Here is a 15,561-nt window from a genome sequence, read left to right as displayed (position 1 = left end):
ACCTCATAATGGCCCACTGGCCCAGCTGTGCTAAAATAGGACTCAATTAAAACTTCCAAGCCTACCTTCACACACAAATGGCATACAAATGTTAATGTATGATTCAGATCTTAAAAACAATGCTACCAGTGTAAAGCTGAAATGTGATTACTGTGGAATGACTGTTTGAGTTTAGCAGGCAATCATTTTTGCCATTTCTGCTCCCTGTTTTAGAAGTGTGCTATGCAGTAGACTTCCTTGAATGGATTGATAGTCCATTACTTTGTGTTCAATTCTTCACAGCTAAGTACACTAAACAAAAATATAAACGCAACATGTCAAGTGTTGGTCCCATATTTTATGAGCTGAAATAAAAAAATCCCTTAAAGTTTCTATAAGAACAAAATCTTATTTCTCTAAAATGTTGTGCAGAAATGTGTTTACATCCCTGTTAGTGAGCATTTCTCCTTTGCCAAGATAATCCATCCACCTGACAGGTGTGGTATATCGAGAAGCTGATTTTAAAAACATGATCATTACACAAGTGCACCTTGTGCTGGGGACAATAAAAGGCCACCTTAAAATATGACGTTTTGTCACACAACACAATGCCACAGATGTCTCAAGTTTTGAGGGAGCCCTTTTGTGGGGAAAAACTCATTCCGATTGGCTGGGCCGGGCTCCCCAGTGGGTGGGCCTATGCCCTCCAAGGCCCACCCATGGCTGCACCACTGATTGACTGATTTCATTAAATGAACTGTAACTCAGTCAAATCTCTGCAATTGTTGCATGTTGCATTTATATTTTTGTTTAGAATAAATAGGATAAACAGAGTCCAATATGAAGAGAAAATGCTTTTAATAAAATTAACTAAGTCAGTGTTTGACAATTTATGTCTGAAATGAGATATGGACATGACATAATCAGGCACAAACACTTAAAAAACGGTGTTATTACAATGTTACAGACTAATGTTACAACATTTATTTTCCTCAACCTAAACATATAAAATAATTTACACATTACTATGTGTGGTTTAATGGGACAGGTTATTTTCTATACAGCCATACTATTAACAATTACATATTTACATCTGCATTCAGGCCTACTGTACCCTCCCTTCACTGAAGGTAATTAAACCACCTATATCTGGCAAAAAGACATCTCAGATCTATAACAATGTGGAATTATTCAAAGTTGAACTATTACATACAATTAATTCATTAAATAGCTTGAATACTTATTAGTTGTTCAAACGCATTATTAGAATGGTTCAAATAGAAAAAAGAGCTTTTTAAAATGATGCCACCTCTAGCCTATTTGCAACACTTTGCATTGCCAAGTGAAGTTATAGAGTCCCACTTCACATGCTAGTCCTACAAAATCTCTCATCCAACAGCCTAACAACATTCCAAGGAATTTGATCTTCAGCATTACAGAATAAAACCCAATATACAAGAACTATTGCAGGCTATTCCTCTAGTACAGGACAGTTGTAGACCTCATTTGGGGCTCTACCAGGGTCTCCACATGGACTCGGAATAAGCCGCTGTGGGCATGTTCAGAACATCCTGCTTCTCAGCGTCCACAGAGATGTGGTTCTGCTCAGAGTCAGTCTCCTCCAGATCCGAGCACAGGTCATCGCTGGAGGTGGTGGAGGGCACCGGGGAGAGGGCTGAGGAGCTGCCGCTGGAGATGCTCTTTCCCCCAGGGGAGACCAGTGCTGCGTATATGCCCTCAGAACTGGGCCAAGTGCTGTTACTGTTAGTGGAGCAGTCTGTCATGATATCTTGGATCATCACCTGGAATTTGTCCTCGTCGTTTAGGGGCATACATTCGAGGAGGTGGTTCAAGAGCTCTGCCGCAATGGTCACGTCAATTCCAGGGCAGTTGGACACGAAGGTGTGCACTTCATGCATGCACTGGATGTAGCCCGCAGCAAACCTTTCGCTTGCCTCCCGGTTCACAGTGTCCACCTCTGACAAAGCACAGACAGAAAGGTACATTTATAACCATCTTAATTGTATCACCCTGTTGCAGGAGAACATTACTGCAATGCATGAAATGTACCACATGCTGTGTATTTGAGGTTTAAAATGGCTTCTGCAGTTTGTTATTAAGGCTTGGAAATTTCAGATTTGAATCAACCTCTACAAAAATGTCCATTAATTATAATCCACATACTTCACATTTCCTGTTGCCGCTGGATTATGTTCCTGCTGTAGCAAACTGTCTTAAATTAAGATCCTACATATGTAGGCCTACACACTACTTTCCACTAGTTGTATGAAATGTCCACGTGCATAATACCATCGCGTGCATAAACCAAGCCTATGGGCCTATCTTACCTTGTGCTCGGCTTTGAATGATACTCTCCACTCGTTTCACAGTCATCTCCAGCACTTCGGCGTTCTCCATCTTTAATTGTAACTGTGAATGTCAGATTGATCAAATGTAAATAACTGGTTTACAATGTAACGCCAATAGGCTACACAAAGAGAGGGAGAGTGTCAGATAACGTGACATAAAATGTGCAAAAACGTACATCTGTGTCTGCGAGCAGAACTCGGAGTTCTTGCAAACTTTCATTGATGCGAGCCCGTCTCTTTTTCTCAACCAACGGTTTTCTGGTCTGAAAAAAAAAACATTGACCGCACATGAATAAATTATATTAAGTTACACTAAATAACACTCAATACACAACAATCAGCGATACTTTGGCCTACCTTTCTGTCCACTTTAATGCCATAGTATTCACCCTCGTCTCTTCTCAGTCCGTTTTTATTATTGGGAGTGGGGGCCATGTTGGAGAAGTTTAACCCAGACACTGCCAAAAACGGAGGGTTGATAAATCCACACGACCGTTACACACCGTGAATGGGACAGATGGCCTCCGGTCCCTGTTGCAAACAAAGCCAAACTGTACTTGTGCAGACGGGCACTTGATTTGTTATGCAGCCTCAAGCGCAACGATAGTGCCAGTAGTAGGTATTTATAACGCCTCACCCCATTTACATGTGAATAGAGGGGCTGACTACGCGAGCAGAAGATTGTTGAGCGCAATGCGAATCAGCCAATCGCTGGTCTAGCATTTTGTCCTCTGAGCGCTATGGCAGTTGTCGACAGAGAGAGAGAGAGAGAGAACTTGGCTCGACCGTAAGAGAGGCTATTCTTTGGTTTGTGTCCCGGCCCGAAATAGTTTATTATTTCATAACCCACCATTCCAGTTGTGCTCCTGAGACCAATATGTTTTGAAAGAGATGGAATGAAATGATGATAATAAATAGCAAAGAGACAGTATTTTATCGTCAACTTTAAAAACAGCATTATAGGCCTATAACTTTACTTAACACATAAAACCAATATTTATTGAATTAGCAAATATAAAACGCTAAGTTAAAAAAATACCTAAAGGATCATTTTGAATGTGCCCTATAAATGTTTTATGTCGTAGGCCTACTCACCATACCTTACAACTCAAACAAGCACTTAGCCTCGTCACAACCAATTGCCAAATGCAATTAGCCTCTTGCAACAGTCACAGACAATTCTCATGGTATGTCATTAGTCACCTTTACGTGTATTTCAAGTTTAATTGTGGGCCATTGCATATGCTGTCCAAAGTTGAGGCCAATTCCAACCCAATCCAACACAATTAACAGAATGGGACAATTAAATCAAATCAAAGTTTATTTGTCACGTGCGCCGAATACAACAGGTGTAGACCTTACAGTGAAATGCTTACTTACAGGCTATAACCAATAGTGCAAAAAATGTATTAGGTGAACAATAGGTAAGTAAAGAAATAAAACCACAGTAAAAAGACAGGCTATATACAGTAGAGGCTATAAAAGTAGCGAGGCTACATACAGACACCGGTTAGTCACGCTGATTGAGGTAGTATGTACATATAGATATGGTTAAAGTGACTATGCATATATGATGAACAGAGAGTAGCAGTAGCGTAAAAGAGGGATTGGCGGGTGGAGGGTGACGGGTGACGGGACACAAGGCAGATAGCCCGGTTAGCCAATGTGCGGGAGCACTGGTTGGTCTGCCCAATTGAGGTAGTATGTACATGACTATGCATATATGACAAACAGAGAGTAGCAGCATGACTATGCATATATGACAAACAGAGAGTAGCAGCAGCGTAAAAATAGGGTTGGGGGGCATACACAATGCAAATAGTCCAGGTAGCCATTTGATTACCTGTTCAGGAGTCTTATGGCTTGGGGGTAAAAACTGTTGAGAAGCCTTTTTGTCCAAGACTTGGCACTCCGGTACCGCTTGCCATCAAATCAAATCAAATGTATTTATATAGCCCTTCGTACATCAGCTGATATCTCAAAGTGCTGTACAGAAACCCAGCCTAAAACCCCAAACCGCAAGCAATGCAGGTGTTGAAGCACGTTGGCTAGGAAAAACTCCCAAGAAAGGTCAAACCCGAGGAAGAAACCTAGAGAGGAACCAGGCTATGAGGGGTGGCCAGTCCTCTTCTGGCTGTGCCGGGTGGAGATTATAAAAGAACATGGCCAAGATGTTCAAATGTTCATAAATGAGCAGCATGGTCAAATAATAATAATCACAGTATTTGTCGAGGGTGCAGCAAGTCAGAGAGCATACTTAAATTCACACAGGACACCGGATAAGACAGGAGAAGTACTCCAGATATAACAAACTGACCCTAGCCCCCAGACACATAAACTACTGCAGCATAAATACTGAAGGCTGAGACAGGAGGGGTCAGGAGACACTGTGGCCCCATCCGATTATACCCCCGGACAGGGCCAAACAGGAAGGATATAACCCCACCCACTTTGCCAAAGCACAGCCCCCACACCACTAGAGGGATATCTTCAACCACCAACTTACCATCCTGAGACAAGGCCGAGTATAGCCCACAAAGATCTCCGCCACGGCACAACCCAAGGGGGGGCGCCAACACAGACAGGAAGATCACATCAGTGACTCAACCCACTCAAGTGACGTACCCCTCCTAGGGACGGCATGAAAGAGCACCAGTAAGCCAATGACTCAGCCCCTGTAGTATGGTTAGAGGCAGAGAATCCCAGTGGAAAGTGGGGAACCGGCCAGGCAGAGACAGCAAGGGCGGTTCGTTGCTCCAGAGCCTTTCCGTTCACCTTCACACTCCTGGGCCAGACTACACTCAATCATATGACCCACTGAAGAGATGAGTCTTCAGTAAAGACTTAAAGGTTGAGACCGAGTTTGCGTCTCTTACATGGGTAGGCAGACCATTCCATAAAATTGAGCTCTATAGGAGAAAGCCCTGCCTCCAGCTCTTTGCTTAGAAATTCTAGGGACAATTAGGAGGCCAGCGTCTTGTGACCGTAGCGTACATGTAGGTATGTACGGCAGGACCAAATCAGAGAGATAGGTAGGAGCAAGCCCATGTAATGCTTTGTAGGTTAGCAGTAAAACCTTGGAATCATCCCTTGCCTTGACTGGAAGCCAGTGTAGGGAGGCTAGCACTGGAGTAATATGATCAAATTTTTGGGTTCTAGTCAGGATTCTAGCAGCCGTATTTAGCACTAACTGAAGTTTATTTAGTGCTTTATCCGGGTAGCCGGAAAGTAGAGCATTGCAGTAGTCTAACCTAGAAGTAACAAAAGCATGGATTCATTTTTCTGCATCATTTTTTGGACAGAAAGTTTCTGATTTTTGCAATCTTACATAGATGGGAAAAAGCTGTCCTTGAAACAGTCTTGATATGTTCGTCAAAAGAGAGATCAGGGTCCAGAGTAACGCCGAGGTCCTTCACAGTTTTATTTGAGACGACTGTACAACCATTAAGATTAATTGTCAGATCAACAGAAGATCTCTTTGTTTCTTGGGACCTAGAACAAGCATCTGTTTTGTCCGAGTTTAAAAGTAGAAGGTTTGCAGCCATCCACTTCCTTATTGTCTGAAAACACAGGCTTCTAGCGAGGGCAATTTTGGGGCTTCACCATGTTTCATTGAAATGTACAGCTGTGTGTCATCCGCATAGCAGTGAAAGTTAACATTATTGTTTGTCTTCAGGAAGGCCTTTTGTCCAGATGGGAAAGGGCATTGTGGAGTGCAATAGAGGTTGCATCATCTGTGGATCAGTTGGGGCGGTATGCAAATTGGAGTGGGTGTAGGGTTTCTGGGATAATGGTGTTGATGTGAGCCATTACCAACCTTTCAAAGCACTTCATGGCTACAGAGGACGTGAGTGCTACAGGTCTGTAGTCATTTAGGCCAAGTTTGAATTGGAAAATGTGCCACATTTCATTCCAGTCCTATTTCAGTCTTGAATAGGCTAAAGGAATGTCTTATCTACATTGTAGTCTACTGTAGGCCTGTTCATCCTTGGGCACATGGGCTCCATCCATGCTTCTGTTTATTGAGAAGTGTACAATTAATTTTAGATAATATTGTTTTCTCTCCATTTGTGCTCTATTCCTCTCTACAGATCTGACAGACATACAGACATCTCATACACTGCTAGAGAGGTTGTTATTATCTCATATGAATAGTTCATTACTGCTCAGTAGGAAGATGCACATACGATATGGCCTTTATAAGAATAAAACAGCCCTTAAACCAAATAAAGTGTTACCACAACTTTTTCAACAGTGTGACATCACACCTTATATAGCTTAGGTCAGTGTACCTTTATCAGTTACTATACCAACTGAATTTTGCTCTGCCCGGAGTTCCCCTAAAGTACCCCCTCATGTGTATTTTACCAGTAAGCCTGTGGTCTCAAGAGTCTTCTCAAGTACCCCTGTGGATGGGCAGAGTACCCCCAAGGGTCCTAGTACCCCTGGTGGGAACCCCTGATTATAAATGTGTGGTTACATTCACATACGCTCACATATCCAATTTCCCGTCATTAAAGAGATAATTTGAGTATCACTCCTGTATATGAGTATCATTATAGACTTCCGGAATATCAGAGCCTATTGACGAAAATCAGCAGAGAAAAAACGATAAAAATAAGATAAGGAAGTTATACCCATATCTGGTGCAAAACTTCAAAATAAAAGTCCCTGAACGAATCTCGCAAATAAACCCCTATTTCTGAATCGAATTCATGAAGTAAATTCAGGTGCAAAATTGTTTTTAGTCCAGAAATGTCGATACAAACATCAATCAAATTATTATAAAACATAATAACGTCGACAACAGGTTAATAAAAGCAACATGTTGATCAAGCCATATGGATGTCGACTCTTACTTTGAAAAGCGATTGGGGTCTGATTTTTTTCCGAGTCCTACACAGAATTGTTCGTCACAGCTACGCTCATCTGAGGTCAGAGAGGAGCCTGATACGACGGGGGCGAGAGAACAGTGCAACTATATAATCTACCAGTGTCGAATGAGGAAGTCAGTGTAGTGAAAAAGATAAAACATACAAAGATGGTGAAGATAACTTTCCAGCCGATCACGGCGCAGAAACCAGAGAAGGAGCTCGATGGAGACAAAGCCGAGATTCTCATGCCCTATGAACACGTGAGTTCAGCGTCTCTTTTCTTTGTTCCATGATGTATTGACAGCGTTGGGGTAAAATAGGGATGTTTTGCTGACCAATGCAATAATTAGATTATATCAGGGCTATGTTTTCTTATTTGCGTTATAGTTCAATCGTTGACTATTTGTTCATGTAGCCTAATGATTGCGTTGATGTAAATTGCAAAATATATTACAGTCCAAAAGAGCCCATACCATCAGTTGTAGACTAATTTGCATAGTAGGCTACCACGATATCATTTAGGCTACTGTTACAGTATCGTGTGTTACTACTACTGTTACTAGAAAGTATACACTGCTGCTGTGAAAGCGCTGGAAACACGCATACAAAGTAGCCTAACCTTTTAAAATCGATACAAGCTAGCCAGCGAAGCCCGAGGATGTTGACATTACGTCACCTTGTGAGGCTAGCTGGGGACACTGCAGATAACTCGGTGTGCAGCAGACGTAACCACGAATCGTAGGCTGGCTATGCTAGACCATGCTACTCGAGCAATTACTATGTTTATCTACAACTTCCAAGACAACACGTTATTAGGTTGATATTGGGAAGTTGAATCTTCTCGACAGTCTGTAAATTGTGCAAACAAATGGGGACGTTATCGCTGCGTTATGGTTACGTCACCGAGGTGTTTTTCCCCAGCAAATCCAGCAGGTAGCGCGTAAGGGGCACCTGCGCAGTTGGGCTGTTTTTAGAAATAAGGGTGCATGTATTTCAATAGTGTAGTGGGATTTCCTTTCCTTGTGTCATTGCCCTCATCTATGCAGTCTGCACTGATCTAAAAATACTTCCCAGGTGCAATATGCTAGAAGAAAGTCATACTTTGGTTGGCTTTCATCTGGTCTCTTCTTTTAAATCGGATAAAGGAGATGAGGAAAGGAAGTGACACTTGTTGAGAGAGTCATAAGAAATATGCATTTGGTTACAGCTGTCAGGGAGCTGCTAAAAGGGTGGCCATACTGCATTTGCATAGAAAGCCTTCCACACTGTTGTGTCTATATGAAGCTGCTCAATATGTTAGCACTGACATCACAGTTATAGGTCTGTCTGTCATTAGAGTGCACCTAGATGGGATATTGTCAGGCAGGCTAATACAATTCATAGTAAATCTGAAACTTATGCTGAACATTGAATTGTATTTCTGCAAGTGACAGAATCCATGCATTTGCAGCTTTGCAGTTGAACTGTCAATCTAAGCAACTGTAGGAGCTAGATAACTCTACCCTCATCCATCAGATTCAGAAATGGTCAACATTGACTTGATTATGACCCCCAAATGGATGTGAGTTTCTAGGCTCTAGAAATTAGTCTGTATTTCGCTAGTCAGATTAGTTAGCTCAAGTAAGATCAAATCTAGATCTGACGTAGAACTATACTGAACAGAAATATAAACGCAACGTGTAAGGTGTTGGTCCCATGTTTCATGAGCTGAAAAAAAAAATCACTTTTAGTTTCCATATGCACAATAAGTTTATTTCTCTAAAATGTTGTGCACCCATTTTTTTTATATCCCTGTTAGTGAGCATTTCTGCTTTGCCAAGACAATCCATCCACCTGACAGGCGTGGCATATCAAGAAGCTGATTAAACAGCATGATCATTACACAGGTGCACCTTGTACTGGGGACAATAAAAGGCCACTTTAAAATGTGCAGTTCTGTCACACAACAGGGGAAGGGGCTAATATTTCTGTATGTAAAACTCATTCTGATTGGCTGGCCCTGGCTCCCCATCCCAAGTTTCCTCCCAGGCCCACCCATGGCTGCACCCCTGCCTAGTCATGGGAAATCCATAGATTAGGCCCTAATGCATTTATTTAAATTGACTGATTCATTTATATGAACTTTAACTCAGTCAAATCTTTGAAATTGTTGCATTTATATATTTTTGTTCAGTATACATCTGTGTTTATCAAGTCCCAATCTGAAGGTGTGAGATCGTGTACCTCAAATGAATGACGTGGTTATGATTTTGACGTCATGTAGGGAGGTAGGAGACAGGGGATGCTCGTAAAGGAGACGTGTGGATACCAAATCTGTATGTGTGTGTATAAGGATTATTAATACCAAATCTGGCTTGAGATTCCACTTCCACGCAATCACTGTGATCACTCCCTCCCACTGGAGGTGTGTGTGATGTAACGCTGTCACAGCTACAAGTAGGGCATGTGGAAGTCGAATCCTAAGAATAGAACTCCCAGACAACCGTGACAGCCTCCCTCGCCATCACTCGGCAAGCACAACGCAATCTGCCTCATCCCCTTTGATCCTCCATAGTCCCTAGCAACTGTGTGTGGGTACTGTTTCTAGGTGGCGAGTAGTGTGTCACTAATAGCAAACAGATTGACGGTAGGGCTGAGAGACTGGGGGTGGGCAGTTGGGATGACAAGGCATCTTCAGCATCTCTAGCCTTCAGCCTATATTATAAAACAGATTTATTTCTGCTCTGATCAATCTGACTATCTGCTTATCTATTACCACCAACATTGAGTGAAACGGAAACTGCTCTTTCATAGTGGGAGCATCTTGCTGATGACTCAAATCAAATTTTATTTGTCACAGGCGCTGACTACAACAGGTGTAGTAGACCTTATTGTGAAATGCTTACTTACAAGATCTTAACCAACAATGCAGTTCAAGAAATAGAGTTAAGAAAATATTTACTAAATAAACTAAAGTAAAAAAGAAAAGAAAAAGTAACACAATAAAATTGCATAACAAAAAAAGAGGTAATATACAGAGGGTACCAGTACCGAGTAAATGTGCGGGGGTACAGGTTAGGTTAGTTGAGGTAATTTGTACATGTAGGTAGCGGTAAAGTGACTAAGCATAGATAATAAACAACAAGTAGCGGCAATATAAATAGTCTGGTTGGCCATTTGATGAATTAACTCTTAAGTTTAATAATTTTATCTGACATTGGCCTGTAGGTCTGACCTGTAGGTCTGACCTGTGTATTGTTTCTTTCTCCAGGAGGAGCTGGTTCTTCCCCTGAGGCCAAAGCAGTCTCATCTGAACGGGCTGTGTTGTCTCACATTTGGCCTGGTGGTCTTCATGTCAGGACTGGTGCTGGCCTCCATATACGTCTACCGGTACTACTTCATACAACAGGTATACTACTATACTGCACCACTCTGCACTCCACTATACAACTACCACTAGTACCTCCTATTTTATACCACAGGTCAGATATTATACTATTTTTGCATACTACCGTACAACTATACTACTTTATACTACACTATACTACTGTACAACTGCCAGTAGTAGCTACTATTACATCATACCTCACACGTTCAATCATACAGACAGATTGGTTCTGATTGAAGAAATGATGCATGCTATAGATATACCACAGATGGATATCCCCATGACTACACTAACCCTGTTCTGCTCTGTTCTCCCTCTGTGTGTTCTAGATTCCTGAGGACAGCCTGTTCCACTGCAGGGTTCTGTATGAGGACTCTGTGTACGCCCCCCTGCATGGCAGACAGGAGCTGGAGGAGAACGTTGGCATCTACCTGGATGACAACTACGAGCAGATCAGCGTGCCCGTGCCCCACTTCGGAGGGAGCGACCCCGCAGACATCATCCATGACTTCCAGAGGGTAAGTCATCCCTATGCCTGTCCCACACACTCATTGTGTAGTGTGATACAAGGTGGCCATTTTGTGTCCAAATGCTCGCCCATTGGTATACATATGACAAAAGGATTCTGGAGGACATGTCTATTAGGGTCAGTGGTCTATAAGGCAATGAACGTTTTATGTGATCTTTTCTGTTAGTTAGCATACTGGAGTGAAAATAAAAATCTAATTGTATTTGTCACATGCGCCGAATACAACACATGTAGACCTTACTGTGAAATGCATACTTACAAGCCCTTAACCAACAATGCAGTTTTAAGAAAATAGTTAAGAAAATAATTACTAAATGAACAAAAGTTTTTTTTTTTATATATATAAAAAAACATGATTCATGTTTTGTTGTCATTTCTAATTCCAGGGTCTGACTGTGTACCATGACATTGCCCTGGACAAGTGTTACGTGATTGAGCTCAACACCACCCTGGTCATGCCACCAAGGAACCTCTGGGAGCTGCTGGTCAATGTCAAGGTACGCTATTGTGTTGTATCTGGGTTAGGTCTGTCAGAGGAAAACTGTTTGTGTGTGTGGCTGTCCATCAGAGGGACAGTCTGCCCATGCATATTTATTATACAAAAGGACATTGCAGCCATGTGTACCGTCTGCCCTGTGAAGGGCATTGTACTAACTAACGGAGGGTTTCCAACAGGCGGCCCGCGGGCCGAACTTTGTATACAGTAAAAAAAAAAAAACACGGAATCAGCTCCAAGTGATTTTAATTTAAGTAGTCTGTTCCTAAGTAGTCCCATGTATAATAGAGAGATATGACATGATCATATACAAATGTAAGCAAGGTTTGAAATTATTATTTCAGTCAAACATTAAATCTGTTTGGGATTCTTGTGGTCAGTTTACAGTCTACAAATGATTTGTAATTATGTTCCGGGCCCCGAACATCCGCTCAATAAAAATCAGTTTAGTGGCTGACTCTAGTTGATGATCCCTGTACTAATGTATGTGTTTGTGTTTCTCTCCCCCTCCAATAGAAGGGGACGTATCTGCCCCAGACCTACATTATCCAGGAGGAGATGGTGGTGACGGGGAGGGTGAGGAACATGAGACCGCTGGGGCCCTTCATCCACCGGCTCTGCTACGGCAAAGACACCTACCGCCTCAAACGCCGACGCGACGCACGTCGACGTAAGTACAACACACACACACCAACAACACATCATTTTTCCTTCTGTCTCACACATCCACATACACTTTCACACACAGATGTCCTTGTCAACATGAGATGCATGTAAGTACTAGGTCATCAGTTAGGCTCTTCCTGTCCTGCACAGAGGAGAGGAGAACAAAGGGTTGTGTGTTTCACAGTAGTCACTGTGTCTGTCTGAATCCATGGGCTTGCTGACTGTCTGGTGACACCCCTCATCACAGAGGAAACGGAGATGGCCAGGTCCATATCGGTGCTTCCTGTGCTGGCTCAGAGAGAGAGTGAGAGTGTGTGGGCTCTGCCAGGCGCTTGCCTCCCACTGTATGAGTTCTAAGTGACCTCCATGCACAGATCCTTCTTGATCACCATGTCAGAACCATCGTGTGTGTGTGTGCATGTGAGTCATTTTTCCAACACACCACACAGGTCCAATGATCAGACAGCGTGCGTGGGGGAGGAAGTGATGCGTAGTAGTGATGTGCTCCATGAGCCTCTGTGATTGGCGAGTTGTAAAACCAGAGCATTGATGTAACATGCTTCCTCTGAGCACATATATGGGCTGACGAGCAACTACATTGATCCAAGATGAGGCTGGTACTGGTAGTCATGGTAACAGTGAGGTAGGCAGTGGGATCCCCCTCAACTGTTTATATTGTTCAATATCTAGTCTTCAGAGGATGATACCATAATGGTTATTAGGCACCTACTATGTTGACATATGGGGAGTTACCTCTGTAACCCAGCAAAGCAATAGCACCATAGATATCCCAAATCCTATGGATCATATATCATAAGTATAACATCATTGAACATGACACATAAAACTGTGTGTAAGCTTACCTCTCTTCCATTCTTCTCTCCCTCCTCCAGGCATCAACAAGCGTGAGGCGAGGAACTGCCACAGCATCCGTCACTTTGAGAACACCTTTGTCGTTGAGACAGTGATCTGCGACAGGGTCTAAATACTGAGAAAGAAGATGGCAAGATGGCCACCCTACACCACCAAGCCCACTCTGAAACCATACCTCGCGCATCCCTTAGGCTTTATATTGCACTTTAAAAAGCATGTGTTTGTCCACTAGTTTTTTATTTGAATGTTGTTTTTTTATTCCTTTTTTGTCCCAAGTTGAATTGTTGTTTACTGCTCTGGTGTTGTTTCTATTATTTGTTTGTTTTTTGTATTCCAATGATCTGTATATTTCGATAATGTCGGTAATGCGATGAATATGTAGCTTTTTTGTTTGGGATTTCATGTCATGTTGCACTGATGTTTTTTATTTGTATCGATTTGAAGTCGACGCCAGCATAATCAGATGAGTCGTCTTAGGTTTTTACTTCAATCGATTCAGATTGAGTTAGTCCTTTCTGTATAGTACTTCTAACCCTGTGCAGTGTGTGTGACAGTGAGGAGAATTGGGCGTTACGATGCTGCGTGTGTTGTGCACACACACATGTTTCTATTTGTCTCTTGGTTCAACCAAATGAACCCATGATGATGTCTTGTTTTGGATGTCCAGAAATACCGAAACATACCTCATATATTTTAGATGTTTTTTTCCGCCTGCAATTTAAATCATCAATTGTTTGTGTATGTATTCTGCATCGTTCCTATAAGCAATATATACTGTATATGGATTTTTCTTGGATTTCATATTCAAATGTGCATAGATTTTTATCTGAGCTTCTTTTGTGATTGAATGATAATTTCTCTATGGTTTGTCCCTCTTGTGGTATCTTCCACTGGTTGACTCTCTGGGTCTCACATGGCTTTAGACTGTATAAAGTAGCAGTGCTTTGGACGGGCCAACGGAACCAAATTTATAGTCACTAACGCTATGTTGAGTCCTGAGTGTGTTACTTAGGCATATATAGATTACCTACAGATGTAGCCTCTTAATTTGATCAAGAAGAACATTCCTGAAATTTAAAACTTGTGTATTTGAAGTTTAAAAAAGGCTTCTGAAGTTTGAAATGTCAGACTTGATTTTCCCTTACAGAAAATGTATCAACACCTACAAAAACATATAATTTACATTTCCTGTTGCTGCAGGATTATTTTATTTCTGTAGCAAACTGGCTCAAATTAAAATCCTACATCTGTACATTTGGATAGGTTTTAGAGTTGAACTCTTTCTTTCGGTGTGTCTTTCTGGCTATGTCCTGATTCTGAGAGGGAGTGTGCAAGTGCACACTTCAGGAGAAGGGTGGAGAATTAGATGCAGCCGCCCTCTTTCTCCTGTCTTAGTAGTGGGCTTGGCCTCTTGTCTGCAGTTGAGTCCTTGTAGCCGGTCTCCATTCCCACTATCCAGACTATCTCTCTATTGCATGCCTCTCTCTCTCTCAACCTTTTTTTACAATCAATCTACTGTATGATATAGAGAAATTCTGTTGCTGTTTCAAAGGGGACCTACTGTATGATATTGGCTTTCATGATCTGTCCCCTTCTGACTCACCATGCTGTACAGTCATTTAGCTTGTAATAGCTTATCTTACTACCTAATAAATAAACATGTAAAACATCCTTTCTTTGATTTTTCATTGTTGTGTGTGTGTTTTAGACAAACAGAAATAAACTTAGAATACAAAGGATATCATGGGTACCAAAATCTACAATGTTTCATATTTCTCTTAAATAAAAATACAATTTCCGCAAAACACCATTAACAGAAGTCAAACCAATGACCAATAATCATTGAAAATTACATTGCTACATTTCAACTATATCTCCCTTCAGAGGAAGACATTCAAGAGCTTTATCAAAAAAACGTTCTAAAACATGTTTATAGACCGAAGCTGTAATGTAACTTGTAATAGACATTTGATGCATGAATTATGTATCTAGGACACTTCAGGGATATTAGTGACATCTCTCTCTCCTGCCACACAAACTGCACACACTCAACACAAGTTTTAAAAAAATAAAAAATCCCCACAACATCCAAACATAACAGAAGTCAATTTCACAAGGGAAGCGAGACTAAGCGATACAGTACAAATGAGTGTGCTTCTTATGTCAACACCCTACCAAAGTAATTTCCTGACATTTGTCGTTTGACGTATCACACGCATACACAAATACAGCATGTGTAAGAACAACTTAGCATGCGCCATGTTAACACGTTCATGACCATCTACAGTATATTATATAATAATACAGTGCCTTCAGAAAGTTACCATTGTGTTGTGTTACAGCCTTAAAAAACTCTTAAAGATCGGACCATTTTTTTCAATTTTCGCCTAAAATGACATACCCAAATC

At 41.6% G+C, this 15,561-nt stretch overlaps 2 protein-coding genes across 2 annotated transcripts; one reads left to right on the top strand and one right to left on the bottom strand.

Annotated features, from left to right (window-relative positions):
• Window positions 1–820: 820 nt before the first annotated feature.
• Window positions 821–3,083, bottom strand: LOC112226484 (transcription cofactor HES-6). The gene is made up of 4 exons (XM_024390844.2): window positions 2,706–3,083; window positions 2,525–2,611; window positions 2,328–2,409; window positions 821–1,957 (listed from the first exon to the last, which is right to left on the bottom strand). Exons 1-4 carry the CDS (start codon window positions 2,781–2,783, stop codon window positions 1,494–1,496), a joined length of 711 nt encoding a protein of 236 aa, XP_024246612.1. The 5' UTR covers window positions 2,784–3,083; the 3' UTR covers window positions 821–1,493.
• A 4,172-nt stretch (window positions 3,084–7,255) lies between these two features.
• LOC112227008 (integral membrane protein 2C) lies at window positions 7,256–14,824 on the top strand. Its single transcript, XM_024391783.2, has 6 exons — window positions 7,256–7,482; window positions 10,473–10,610; window positions 10,919–11,107; window positions 11,505–11,615; window positions 12,131–12,284; window positions 13,174–14,824. Exons 1-6 carry the CDS (start codon window positions 7,390–7,392, stop codon window positions 13,263–13,265), a joined length of 777 nt encoding a protein of 258 aa, XP_024247551.1. The 5' UTR covers window positions 7,256–7,389; the 3' UTR covers window positions 13,266–14,824.
• The last annotated feature ends 737 nt before the right edge of the window (window positions 14,825–15,561 follow it).

This window comes from Oncorhynchus tshawytscha, linkage group LG28, assembly GCF_018296145.1.
Source record: "Oncorhynchus tshawytscha isolate Ot180627B linkage group LG28, Otsh_v2.0, whole genome shotgun sequence".
NCBI lineage: Eukaryota > Metazoa > Chordata > Actinopteri > Salmoniformes > Salmonidae > Oncorhynchus > Oncorhynchus tshawytscha.
Note: the sequence above shows the minus strand (reverse complement) of the source record. Positions and strands in the feature narration are given on the sequence as shown.

What these genes read in the sequence shown, in the direction of transcription:
- LOC112226484 (XM_024390844.2), bottom strand. Translation starts at nt 2,783, where the DNA reads ATGGCCCCCACTCCCAATAATAAAAACGGACTGAGAAGAGACGAGGGT. An exon ending in TTCTGCTCGCAGACACAGAT is followed by an intron (nt 2,410 to 2,524) that starts GTACGTTTTTGC and finishes TGACATTCACAG; the next exon opens with TTACAATTAAAGATGGAGAA. An exon ending in CATTCAAAGCCGAGCACAAG is followed by an intron (nt 1,958 to 2,327) that starts GTAAGATAGGCC and finishes GTGCTTTGTCAG; the next exon opens with AGGTGGACACTGTGAACCGG.
- LOC112227008 (XM_024391783.2), top strand. Translation starts at nt 7,390, where the DNA reads ATGGTGAAGATAACTTTCCAGCCGATCACGGCGCAGAAACCAGAGAAG. An exon ending in TTCTCATGCCCTATGAACAC is followed by an intron (nt 7,483 to 10,472) that starts GTGAGTTCAGCG and finishes TTCTTTCTCCAG; the next exon opens with GAGGAGCTGGTTCTTCCCCT. An exon ending in GGTACTACTTCATACAACAG is followed by an intron (nt 10,611 to 10,918) that starts GTATACTACTAT and finishes TGTGTGTTCTAG; the next exon opens with ATTCCTGAGGACAGCCTGTT.